The following is an 11374-nucleotide window of genomic DNA, read 5'->3' on the forward strand; positions in this document are numbered from 1 at the left end:
GCCAAAGACACACCCTCACCTCAACTCCGCCGTCAGCCGACAATATCCCGCCCAACCCAAAACATGAAAGTAAAAACAACAGTACTTCATTTATGCCTTGGACAGCAGGTTCGCGCCAGTCATCTCCTCAGGCTGGGGCAGACCCATCGCAGCCAAGACGGTAGGCGCAACATCACCCAGGACGCCGCCCTCCTTCTTGAGGCTCCAGCCCTCGGGGGCGTTGGCCATGATGAAGGGCACCTTGTTGGTGGTGTGCGACGTCTTGGGCTTGCCGTCGGCAAACTTCATCTCCTCGGCGTTGCCGTGGTCGGCGGTGATGAAGAGGACGTAGCCCTCCTTCTTGCAGGCCTCGTAAATCTTGCCAATGGCCTTGTCTGTGGCCTCGACGCCGACGATGGCGGCCTCGTACACGCCCGTGTGGCCGACCATGTCCGGGGGCGCAAAGTTGTTCATGACAAAGGGGAATTTCTGCTCGCCCAGGCGCTTGGCGACCTGGTCGGCGACGCCGTCGGCCGACATCTCGGGGGCCTGATCGTAGGTGGCGACGGACTTGTTGGAGGGGACGAGGTCCTGGGACTCGTCGCGGGTCTCGAGGGCGAACACCTTTTCGACGCCGCCGTTGAAGAAGAAGGTGACGTGGGCGTACTTTTCCGTCTCGGCGATGTGGACCTGCTCGACGTTTTGCTTGCCGAGCCACTCGGCGAGGACGTTGCCCATGTGCTGGGGCTTGAAAGCGATCTCGAAGGGGTAGTCGACCTTGTACTGGGTCATGGTGACGAGGTTCTTGATCTTGGGGAACTTGAAGTCGGGGAGGACGGAGCGGTCGACGTCGCCGAGCACCTGGGTGATTTGGCGGACACGGTCGGAGCGGTAGTTGAAGAAGAAGACGGTGTCGTCGTCTGGGGATTTCTGTTAGTTACGAAGGGTGCTTTTTTGGGGGGATAGAGGTGCTCACCCTTGATGCGGCCCTCATCGCCGCCGACAATGATGGGAGTCAGGAACTCGTCCTTGTCCTTGTCACCGCCCTTGGCGTAGCGCTCCTTGACGGTCTTGACGGGGTCGGTGCTCTCCTCGCCCTTGCCGTTGATCAAGCCGTCGAGGGCGATCTGGACTCTCTCCCATCTCTTGTCACGGTCCATGGCGTAGTAGCGGCCGACGACGGTGGCGATCTCACCAATGCCAATCTCCTTGGCGGTCTTGACGAGCTCCTCCATGTAGCCGGCGCCGGACTTGGGGTCGGTATCACGGCCATCGCCGAAGAAGTGGATGTAGACCTTGGGGACGCCGTATTGCTTGGCGGCCTTGAGAAGGTTGTAGAGGTGCTCTTGCTTGGCGTGCTGGGAGGATTGTGTGTTAGACTATCATACATCTTGAGGGAAGGGGAAGATGGGCTCAGAATCTGGAACTCACCACGCCACCGTGGGAGACGAGACCGCAGAGGTGCAGTCTGCCGTTGCCGTTCTTGGCACCCTCAAAGGTCTTCTTAATGACCTCGTTGTCGGCGAACTTGCCCTCCTTGATGGTCTGGTCGATGCGCACAACGTCCTGCCAGACGACACGGCCGGCGCCAATGTTCAGGTGACCGACCTCCGAGTTACCCATCAGACCCTCGGGCAGGCCGACGGCAATGGAGGAGGCGTCGAGCTCGCAGTATCCGGTCTTGCTCTGGGCAAAGTCGTCCATGACGGGGGTCTTTGCGTTGGTAATGGCGTCGCCATCCTTGGGGGAGTCGGCGCCGGGCACACCCCAGCCATCAATCACGACTGTAGGAGCGCAAGATCCACAAGATTAGCCAGCCGACTTGGAGATAGAGGATGATGTAGGCAAGGGTGAGGACGTAATCGGGATTGGATTTGGATTTGGGAATTGGTTGCGGTTGCTGGGGGAGAGGCGAGGGGATTGTTTCTGCTGGCGGCGCGTTCTGGTGGGTTTGGTGGCCAGCCTCGACAACACTCACACCACCACCATCTCCATCACCGCGGGGCTTTGACGAGGGGCACGGAGGGTCTGGAGGGAGATCTTTGGACGTACTCAGGCAGGCCTTCTGGTCGGTCTTGGCCATGGTGAACTAGGTTATTTTCTGTGCAGCAATTTCTTTACAGAAGGGGGTATATGGATGAAAGCAGAGTTCTAGGAAGTGCGTGATTTTTTTCTGTTCTGGGAGATGGAGACTTTTATTTACGGCGGCGGCGGTGGTGGTGAGAGGTGCCAGGCTGGTTGAGGAGATTTGATTGAATCAGCCAATGTACCACCTTTTCTTAGGTACAGTGAGCTTTCCCGGCGCTGGGCTGTTTTATCGGTGTCGGTGGTTTGGTGGGGGTTTATGTCATAGTATCGCCGATAATAGATCCGTGTCGTTGCACTCCGTAATCACACTGTCTCTAGCCACGATATTTGATACGGAACGTACAGTGCCATCTCCGTCAGAAACGGTGCGGGCTGCCCGGCTGCCCCTCTGTTGACTTTCAACAATTTTTAGCTACCAATCGCCGCGCCGCTAAAACGCCCGTGGAAGCTCCTTGCCCCGGCGGAGCTTCCCCCCCTCCCTTGGCCCTTGGCCCTTGCCGTTCCAGCTTGACAGACCCTGGAAGTGGACGGACCTCACCGAGCAACTCACCTCACCTCACCTCATCTCACCTCATCCCACCTACCTGCACCTCTCCCGTGGCGCTTTCATTGACTTTCCAAGCCTCGACCACGCAGCCAACGAATGTCCTTCTCCATCACGCACCTACCGCGAGGCTGAGAATAGTCCGATACCTCTCCACAAAGCACTCGTTTCACCTACACTCCTCACCACACATCCGTCAACAACGCAGAACGTCTCCTCTCGAATCACACAAGGCCCCGAAACCAAATCAAACCACCCAAAATGCCGCCTCACCCCCTCGAATTACCCCCAACCCTCTCCCCAGACGCCCTCGACACCCTCACCGAACTAACAGGCATCCTAACCCGCCTCCGAACCGCAATCCAAACCTCGGGCTCCTCCTCCTCCTCCATCGGTGGCGGCCTTACCACAGGCGCAACCCCAGCCGGCGCCGGCGCGACGCCCAACCCCCTCGGCGGCGGTGCAGCCTCCGCAGGCAGCCCCAACGCGCCGCTCTCTCTCAAAGACGTCCCCGCGCAGACCGACGCCCTCAAGCACAAGCTACAGCGCGCCCGCACGCAGATGCGTACCCTGCCGGATATGGAGCGTACCGTTGAGGAGCAGGAGGAAGAGATCAAGGAGCTCGAGGAGAGGATACGGATGCAGCGCGAGGTGTTGGATCGGTTGAGGGAGGCGGGGGTTAAGTTTGGGCACGAGGAGGGCGGGCGGGGGGATAAGATGGAGACGGAGTGATGGGAGGGATGGAATAGGCGGCCTTTACGACTCGCTGCGAGGAAAGAAAGGCTTTAAACGAGATGGAGGAAAGAGGAGAGCTTGGGACGAAACGTTTTCGCCAGATTGACATTCCTATGATACCCCGAAATGCGAATTATCAAACGAAGATATTTTGAGAGCCGAGAAAGGACGCTGTGTTTTTCGCGCCGCATCACATGCATCCTTTGCGATAGCAAAACCGCCCTTCCTTAAAACTCCAACCCGGGACTCGACTCAGGAAACTTCAAGCAGCAACGGTCTCTCACTTTCTCTCGCATCCCCATCGATTAACACCAACCTTCCATCTGAGTTCAATGCTTCTGAACCCCGACTGCCTTGAGGATGTCGTGCAAATCCTTGCCGCGCTCCCCCGGCACAACCTTTGTCCAAATCTCCTCGGGCAGCCTCTCCTTCTCAGCCAAGACGCTCCAGTTGGGACTGGGTTCCGACTTGAGCCACTTGAAATCGTCTACCTGGTCCCACTGGTTCTTGGTGGGGTCTTCTGTGGTGTCCTGCTCAGCAGTCAGCAGCTGGTATCTTGATATCTAAAAAAGAAAAAAAGAAGAAAAAGAAAAGGAGGGAGAAAATGAGTATAGACGCGTAGGGGTTTACTAACAAAGCTAGGCGGCAACGGCGCAAAGCGCATATTCGAACAATCCTCGATGATCGGGTGACTCGAGCAGTGCAGATAAATATCCACATTCCTACACTCGTGAATGCGCACCTGCCGTGCCGAAACGACGATGATACTATCCGACACGCCCGTGATATGCGCTGGCCCAGCCACGTTGCCCGCAACAATCAGACTCCTCTCGACGTTCTTGAGCGCCAGGTTCGCAAACGAAGTTCGGCCCGAGAGCGCAATGGACATGTCCACCACACACCCTTTCAGATCCGTCAAGCGGCCCGAAGTCGTCGCCCTCGACGCCGAGGACGGGAGGATGATGTGCAGGCCGTCCTGGCCGAATATGGCAATGTCCTTTGCGGTGGAGAAGCTGGGTTTTCGAACCTTTGTGGCGCTGGGGCGGGCCATTTCCTCGTTGTAGTTTTTGGGGAAGTTGGGGAGGTCGCCAAGGCCGTCTGTGTCCGTCTCCGTGGCGGCCTGAGTTACGGCGGAGGAGGAGGGGGGAGCGGTGACCGGCCCGCCACGGGATGGGGGGAGGGGGTCGGCGAGGCTTGCTCCTACAATGAGACGGGGGTCAATTTTGGGCGCGGCTGGGTCATTGGTGGTTGATGTTATTGCTGAGCTGGCTCCGCGGGGCTTGAATTGGAAGCGCGAACGCGGGGCCAGCTTTGCTGTGGTCTCATTCAGCTTGTCTGTGAGAGCTTTGACGGCCTGATTGAGCGAAGGGTGTCAGTCAACTGCTTTTGGCAATCGCTGAGTAAGTCATGGAATCCAACCCACCTGGGCGTAGTTGCGCTGGTCGTACGAGGGGACATAGTCGGAAGCGTCGGCGACTTCGTTGGAGAGATTCGATATGCCAGCCAGGATGTGATCAATGGCGTCCTGTCTCTCACCACCGACCTGAGATATGGAGCTCACATTGTCGATCTGCTCTTGTAGACCTGGGTGCGGGGTTCTTGGTCAGTATACGGCCCAGAAAAGATCAGACGACCATTCGGTCCTTGTTTTACGGGGCCAACATACTGATAACCTCTTCTTGAAAATGGTGATAAAACTTCTCTTTCGGATCCTGCATCTTGGTTACTGGGAGTCCTCCGCCTACGGCAAATTGTTGAAGTACTTCGGGTGCCATTGTCGTCGTAGTGGCGGGGTACAGGAAATGAAAAAGTGGAAATCGTATCTGATTTTATATACGAACGAACAGAGCCCAGCCAGAAAAGAAGCTCGGGACTTGTGTTTCAAGAAAGTGAGGAACGAAGATTTGGGCCTACCTGATGAGAGGTAAGGCAAAGTAGACAAGCTTGGTGTAAGACGATCCAAAAAGTGGCGTGTCTTCAGACGGTGGGGTGTGCGACCAAGTCTGTTTTTAAAAGTCCCGTTGTCTACTCAGTAAGAGTCAAAATCAAACCACGCCACTTTCCGATTGCTCGCTTTGTGACAGTGTACGCAGTATCAGCGTAGCCGACGAAGCTGAGTTTGTTGTGACGTCGCTTGCGCAGTGGCTGGCGGGGAAGAGCCAAATGGGGGACGAGGTGACAGGAACGAGCTGGAAGATCCGGGGATGGCTCAGGTTTTGCAACTCCCGAAGTGGGTGTGGTCGTCCAAAGTGAGGTTGTTTTGGGGTGTCTAGAGTGCCAGGGGTGGTTGGTATGTGTGGTAGGAGACGGAAGCGAAGAAAAGCACGTTACTTTGGTGTGCGAAACAGGTGTCGAATCGGACGATGAAATGCAGGCAAGAGTGAGGTGATGGCTTCCTTCCGTACCTACTGTGTATGGTGGTGGGAAGACCGTAAAAGACGGCGTGAGGGGCACGGAAGGGACGCTTTCCATTTGGCGCTTGTCCCCCCGGTCGACGTTGGGAGCCGGCCGACGCGGATTGGCCGCTCGGTCGATCGGTCGGGTTTTCTTCAGTACCACTGTATGTACTCCGTACCAGTAGACGGTCCCTAGGCCGGCACGACTGTGGGTCTTGGTACCTTCTTTTCCCTTTTCTACACAACAAGCTCAATGTTCTCGTCATGCATATCAGTCACGCGAGTGGCAGCAACATCACCACTGAGCAGCAAAACGTACTGCATTAGGCCCTGACAAACAATCGAATCAAGTGGGGTGTTGGTGTGTTTGCTGTTCCATGCTGCTTATGGCTTAAGGTCATGCTGGAACGGCAAACGAACGCTTCGCCTCCCCCGCATTTCCCGGATACTGACGCTCTGCCAAGACATCCCGGGACCCTGGATCGACGATGAGCTTGGCTGTCTGACGTCGTCTCACTGTCCCAAGCTACCAAAGGGATGAGTTGGGATGAGGCAGTGGATGAAGAAGATAAACACTGAGCGAACACACTTGTCAGGATCTGGATTAAAGCTGGGTGAACAGGCGAAGCCTCGGAAGAACTGCCATTCCCTGCACTCATACAAGCAAAACCAGCCAAAGCACATCCGGTCTTTTAGAGTTTTGGGGTACAGGAGGGAGCAGGCTTACCATCGTCATCTTTCCGTCTCTCCCTCATAGGTAAATGGACATGCAAGTCTGGTATGCCGGCGTCAGACGATACACCTGTTGTACATGCAGGCACAACTTGAGACGACTTTATAGCATGTGGATCATTCTGCGCAACGACATACAAAGGTAAACCGCTTCAAGGAGGCTCGGTATCAAACCACATCATAGACTGTTGACAAAATGGCTGCCTTTCGTAGACGACTCCAGGAGGCCAGCGAATACGAGACGAACCGTATCGAGGCAGATGTAGCAGCTCTTTCGTGGGAAAATGCTCGGCAAGACCTATGCCTGTTTCGACAACTCCAGATTAAAACCACGCAAGGCTTACGTGTTAGTGAGGCTTTTCGTGGACGATGATCGTCAAACATGACGAAGCGGCATTGAGTGACGGGTGAAAGTAGGTGAGAAAGGGAAAGCGGTAGTCAATTTATCAAAACAACTAAACGCCAACACCAAGGCCCTAAGTCCTGGCCGCCTTCACCGTAAATTAACCAGAAGGACACGCCGGCGGTAACCAAGAAGAGAGAGGGAAGAGACAGTATGCTCATTCTTCAACCTCACTCTTCTCCCCGCAATCCCCCTCAAACATCTTCTCAAGCTCCCTCCTCAGCACCCTAAGCCTCTCCTCCGCCTCCCCCTGCTCCCGACCCATCTTCCGACTCCACGCAGGGAAATCCCCCGCCACGCCAATCTTCTCGAGCGCCTCAACCTTGGCCTTCCTCTCGGCCACAAACTCCTCCACCTCCACCTTCTGCAGCCGCCAGAGCCGCTCCGCCTCCTCGAACTTCTGCTGTCTCGCCTGGCGCCGTTGGCTGCGCTGGTTCACGCGAGCGAGACGCTTGTGCCAGCTGCGGCTGCCCTTGGAATATGTGGATTCCTCGCGCTGGTTGGCCTGTAGAACCGGGTCTTCTTCTGGCTCAGGGCGGTTGGCGTCGCGGACCTTCTCCCAATGTCCCGGGCAGAGTTGCGTTTCTGCGTTGGCGGCGTATTGCTGTTTAATACGGCGAGTCTCGCGGGACTTGTAAGCCCTCTGACCCTTCAAGATCTCGTCGCCCGTGAGGACGTCGCCCTCGGGGGTTGTGAGGAAGATCAGGGGCGCGTAAAGCTGTTGGTGCTCGCGCAACGCGGCCTCTGCTTTTTCTTCCTGCTGCCGCTCTTGCTCCAGCTGCTGGTCATACTCTTGCTGCTGCCACAGGCGGAAGGTGTTGCGGAGCCGTCTCCAGTCACCTGGGCAGAGGAACGTCTCTGCGTTGTTGATGTGTTTTATGCGCAGATCCAGGGACTCGCGGGACTCGGTGCACCATGTTCCTTCTGGGATGGCACTGCCGAAGAAGATGTTGCCTTCCGTGGTGGTGAGCATGACGCTGGGAACAACAAGTTTCTGTTGCGTGCGTTCCTCAGGTACGAAATCCTGCACCATGTCGTATTCGTCCTCGTCCTCGTCTTCAATAGCAGAGGAGTCTTCCCACCATCTCTCGTTGTCGTCCTCCTCCCCGTCTTCGACCGTGCACAGGTCGCAGTCGCCGCCGCTCTCATCGGCGTCGTCATACCAGCTGGTGCCGTATTGACGACGCCGATAAGAGAGCTGGGCGGCGGCAGTGAAGAAGAGTGCTGAGCTCGCTTGGATGCTGCTCGCGGCGACTGACTTACACGCCGTCATAGTGTTAGTAGTGGCGGCGGCGGCGGCGGCCTGGGTATTCATGATGGTATACATGACTACGGTTGATGGATGATGAGAGGTGAAGAGGGATTAAGAGAGCAAGGTAGTGAGAAGAGAGTGGGTTCAGAGAGTAGAGTAATGAGACATCTATAGAGTGGTTGAGAAGAAGCGATTGTTTGTGGGTTGTATGTGAGGTTGGAAGCTGACATGTGCCGATGCAGTGAAGCAGAGATGGGTTGTGGATAGGAGATAGAAGAGAATAAGACTGCCAAGACGAGAAACATCTGTCTATTATATATCTATCAGAGGGAGACACGATCACCAAGGCTGAACCAAAAGGTAGCGGAGATGGTTGATTTGATGCTATCTCCGAGCGCTGTCAACCTTTGTAGTCGACTGAACCTCGGGCGAGATGAAGTATAATTGAGAAACTTGGTTGAGCGACTGACACTGTGAAAAGCCTCAATTTCTTTCAACGCACTCAGAATATTGGCTCAGAGAAGAGCACGCCCGGTACCAACCACCAAGAAAAGGCTGTGACAGTCAATTACACTTTTGATTGGAACACCTCAACCTCTATGGACTATTACTGATTCTACCCTACAAAAAAAAAGCATGGCGGAGGCATTGTATATTTGCGTCATTTTCGTTGTAGAGAGACGTTAATCACACCTTGAGCATGTACCGTTGAGTTCCCAAGGCCCTCGACCCTCTGCTCCACAGATCCCAGGAACCTGTATGACCGTTGCAAAAGCTTGGTCAAAGTAGCGGGCCGTCAACCTGGTGAAATCTGTCCCGTAACCATGGTACCGGGATAGCAAGGTCCTCTTTCCACTGGAATATCAAGCTACCCACCTCACACCACAGGGCTATGCTCATGGTTCAACATGGCTACCTCTGTCTTCACTGAGGCACTCATAAAAGGGGGGATTGTAGATTGTGTATATGCATCTAGATTCTCAACACGCTCAAAGCAAATAACGACTACCAGAGGCTACATGTACCTAAACATCTCAGGTAGACGTACACTTGACGCCCTTAACCCCATCAACAGTCGTCTCCTCGCATTTAATCGCCGAAGTCGAAGTAAACACCAAGCTCACGGTGCCGTTGGTCGAAGCCTCGTAGCTGACACTGTTAAAAATCAAAGTATTAGCATCGTCTTACTTTTCAAGGAGTAGGAAAGCAAGCAAACATGAAAACTTTGGGCCAGGCGTGGGCCTTCACTGCCCCCCTTCTCAACCCTCCCGCACTTCTGGTCCAGGTCTCGGACAAAGGGGAACCCAGGGCGGTAGTGGCCAAGCCCGCAATGAGGTGGTTTGAGTGGTTTGAGTTGGTTTCTGCTTACCTGGAGTTGAAGTTGATCGGGTTGATGCCGATGCCCAGGCCAATGTTCATCGTGTCCTTGGTGATTGTGAAGCCACCGCCGAGACCAAAGGCTTCGGAGCCGGATTGCAAGCCACCTGGTGAAAACAAGATACGTCAGCTTTTCATCCTGTGTCGAAAGAAGATAGGCACTCTATCGCCCTCAAGTTCCGCCAAGTCAGTCCTTGCCCTCCGTTGAGGATTCCAGATCATGGCAATCCCCTCTCTTGCGTGGGCTCCTCGCACAACCATACCCCGATCCCATTTACCTATCTATGTCCTCGCTCGTTCTCGGAAACCTCTGAATCGCCGGTGACTCCCTGAAAGCCATGCCTCCCTTTTCATGATGCTCAAGAACTCACCTCCAAAAGACTGCCCCTCGGCCCAATTAATCCCACAACCAACCCCAATCCCGCCAAACGGCGCCAGCGTCCCCGCGGCACTAACAGCGCCCGATCCAGCGGTCGCCGAGACGTTCTTGTTCAGCGCCGTGATGTCGACCGCCGGCTTCGTCTCGTTGTCCTGGCGCGGGGTCAGGAGGCTGCCTGCCGATGCGAGGCCTGCCACGGCGAGGACGGCGAGGATTGAGCGAGCCATTGTAGTTGTTCGTTTGCGGGGGAAGGTTGTTCGATTGTATATGGGGTGTCGTCAGTGTCGTAGATTCGCGGTTGATGTACGTTGAGTGAGCCGATGCTGGGGAACGAGTGACTGTGGTGAGTAGAGATGTGTAAGTAATTGGCGAAACCTCACAATTGCTTGCCCACCCCGCGAGTACGAGGTGGGACGGAGACTTATATCTCACCGCGCCTCCACGGCGCGCGGGCCCTAGTATCTAAATCGTTGGGATGATCATGATCCTGTAACCTGGTAAAGGGGGACGCGGGCACTCCATCACCAGAAACTCTAAAAGATGAAGTCCTGCAAGAAGTGGATCGCGGCGCGGCTTCCCCGGCATTGCTGGACATGGACAACCCCGTCGACGTTCGTCTCAAGTTTTCTCGAGTGACCAACGCGCTGTGTTACCTGTGTTGAGAGCCTTATCGGTCTTTCTTCATTTACATCCGGTGATAGAAGCGTATTTGCGATGATGCCGGCCCCTGCGGTGGGAGAAGACAGGTCCCCTGTGCCCGACAGAGTGGTTCGCACTTAAACTCCGGGAAGCATCAGCGCCAAGAGAACCTTGAGCACGTCGAGCGCTTTGATGAGCAGAACTTCTAGAGACTGCCTGCGGTCACCAAGGTGTGCATCGCGACGACGGACTGAGGGCGATTCTACAGAGTACAGCGTGCTTTACTTTCACGGTTGCTACCCACGTTTTACTATTTACAAGAGACGGAAGCGAAATACTCTTGAAAGTGGAGGGGTGCTTTAAGCACGATCTCACGAGTCAGGTCGGGCTTTTGTCCAGCTACACGTCGCAGGCTTCAACCCCCTCGACTGATATCGGGGAATTCTTTCCAAAATCTTTCCGTACCCGAAGCTCTCTAAACTCTAACCCGAGCACCTCCCAAGTTCTAGAACCCGACGCTGCCAATCTACGAATACATACCAGCCGCAAATTCTCCGGCCGTATGTCAAACGGTCTCAGATCGCGTAGCAGGTCGCATATCCGATTTGGCACGTGATGAGACGGGATGTTCATTCCTCACACGGTAAACTTCGACTAAGCTCGGAGCTATGATGCGATGTGTCCCATCAGACAGCTACGGACGTAAATCAACATTCCAAGTGACTCACTCCTGCTGTTCGCAGAAAAGGGGGAACCGAGAGGGAGGAGACCAGTCAGAGAGTTCAAGACATGCCTGGCGTAGTGAAGATCTAAATGATATCCGTGTTCCTAATCTGAAATTCATCAAGCC

The 11374-nt window shown here is 55.2% G+C and overlaps 5 protein-coding genes across 5 annotated transcripts; 1 reads left to right on the forward strand and 4 right to left on the reverse strand.

The window, feature by feature from the left end:
* Nucleotides 1-90: 90 nt before the first annotated feature.
* Nucleotides 91-2062, reverse strand: BDZ83DRAFT_755711 (2,3-bisphosphoglycerate-independent phosphoglycerate mutase; the record flags this gene model as incomplete). The annotated part of the gene is made up of 4 exons (XM_060514654.1): nucleotides 91-899; nucleotides 956-1337; nucleotides 1411-1763; nucleotides 2032-2062. 4 exons carry the CDS (start codon nucleotides 2060-2062, stop codon nucleotides 91-93), a joined length of 1575 nt encoding a protein of 524 aa, XP_060360908.1.
* Nucleotides 2063-2872: 810 nt separating this feature from the next.
* BDZ83DRAFT_722540 (RNA polymerase II transcription mediator complex subunit 9-domain-containing protein) lies at nucleotides 2873-3343 on the forward strand (the record flags this gene model as incomplete). The annotated part of the gene is made up of 1 exon (XM_060512479.1): nucleotides 2873-3343. The coding sequence occupies one exon, from the start codon at nucleotides 2873-2875 to the stop codon at nucleotides 3341-3343; it is 471 nt and encodes a 156-aa protein (XP_060360909.1).
* A 332-nt stretch (nucleotides 3344-3675) lies between these two features.
* BDZ83DRAFT_722541 (tubulin binding cofactor C) lies at nucleotides 3676-5121 on the reverse strand (the record flags this gene model as incomplete). Its single annotated transcript, XM_060512480.1, has 4 exons — nucleotides 3676-3876; nucleotides 3981-4700; nucleotides 4770-4930; nucleotides 5013-5121. 4 exons carry the CDS (start codon nucleotides 5119-5121, stop codon nucleotides 3676-3678), a joined length of 1191 nt encoding a protein of 396 aa, XP_060360910.1.
* A 250-nt stretch (nucleotides 5122-5371) lies between these two features.
* On the reverse strand, nucleotides 5372-8150 carry BDZ83DRAFT_655270 (uncharacterized protein; the record flags this gene model as incomplete). The annotated part of the gene is given in 5 exon segments (XM_060510790.1): nucleotides 5372-5615; nucleotides 5752-5904; nucleotides 5922-5979; nucleotides 6470-6575; nucleotides 7200-8150. The coding sequence occupies 5 exon segments, from the start codon at nucleotides 8148-8150 to the stop codon at nucleotides 5372-5374; spliced, it is 1512 nt and encodes a 503-aa protein (XP_060360911.1).
* Nucleotides 8151-9062: 912 nt separating this feature from the next.
* BDZ83DRAFT_27487 (uncharacterized protein) lies at nucleotides 9063-10204 on the reverse strand. Its single transcript, XM_060502087.1, has 3 exons — nucleotides 9878-10204; nucleotides 9499-9613; nucleotides 9063-9284 (listed from the first exon to the last, which is right to left on the reverse strand). The coding sequence occupies exons 1-3, from the start codon at nucleotides 10110-10112 to the stop codon at nucleotides 9164-9166; spliced, it is 471 nt and encodes a 156-aa protein (XP_060360912.1). The 5' UTR covers nucleotides 10113-10204; the 3' UTR covers nucleotides 9063-9163.
* Between the last annotated feature and the right edge of the window lie 1170 nt (nucleotides 10205-11374).

Source organism: Colletotrichum acutatum (assembly GCF_030867785.1).
Source record: "Colletotrichum acutatum strain CBS 112980 chromosome Unknown BDZ83scaffold_107, whole genome shotgun sequence".
Classification (NCBI taxonomy): Eukaryota; Fungi; Ascomycota; class Sordariomycetes; order Glomerellales; family Glomerellaceae; genus Colletotrichum; species Colletotrichum acutatum.

Excerpts from the sequence above, each read along its gene's own strand:
- BDZ83DRAFT_27487 (XM_060502087.1), bottom strand. The coding sequence starts at position 10,112 with ATGGCTCGCTCAATCCTCGCCGTCCTCGCCGTGGCAGGCCTCGCATCG. Across the intron at positions 9,614-9,877 it reads CGAGGGGCAGTCTTTTGGAG|GTGGCTTGCAATCCGGCTCC; the intron begins GTGAGTTCTTGA and ends TGTTTTCACCAG. Across the intron at positions 9,285-9,498 it reads CCGATCAACTTCAACTCCAG|TGTCAGCTACGAGGCTTCGA; the intron begins GTAAGCAGAAAC and ends GATTTTTAACAG.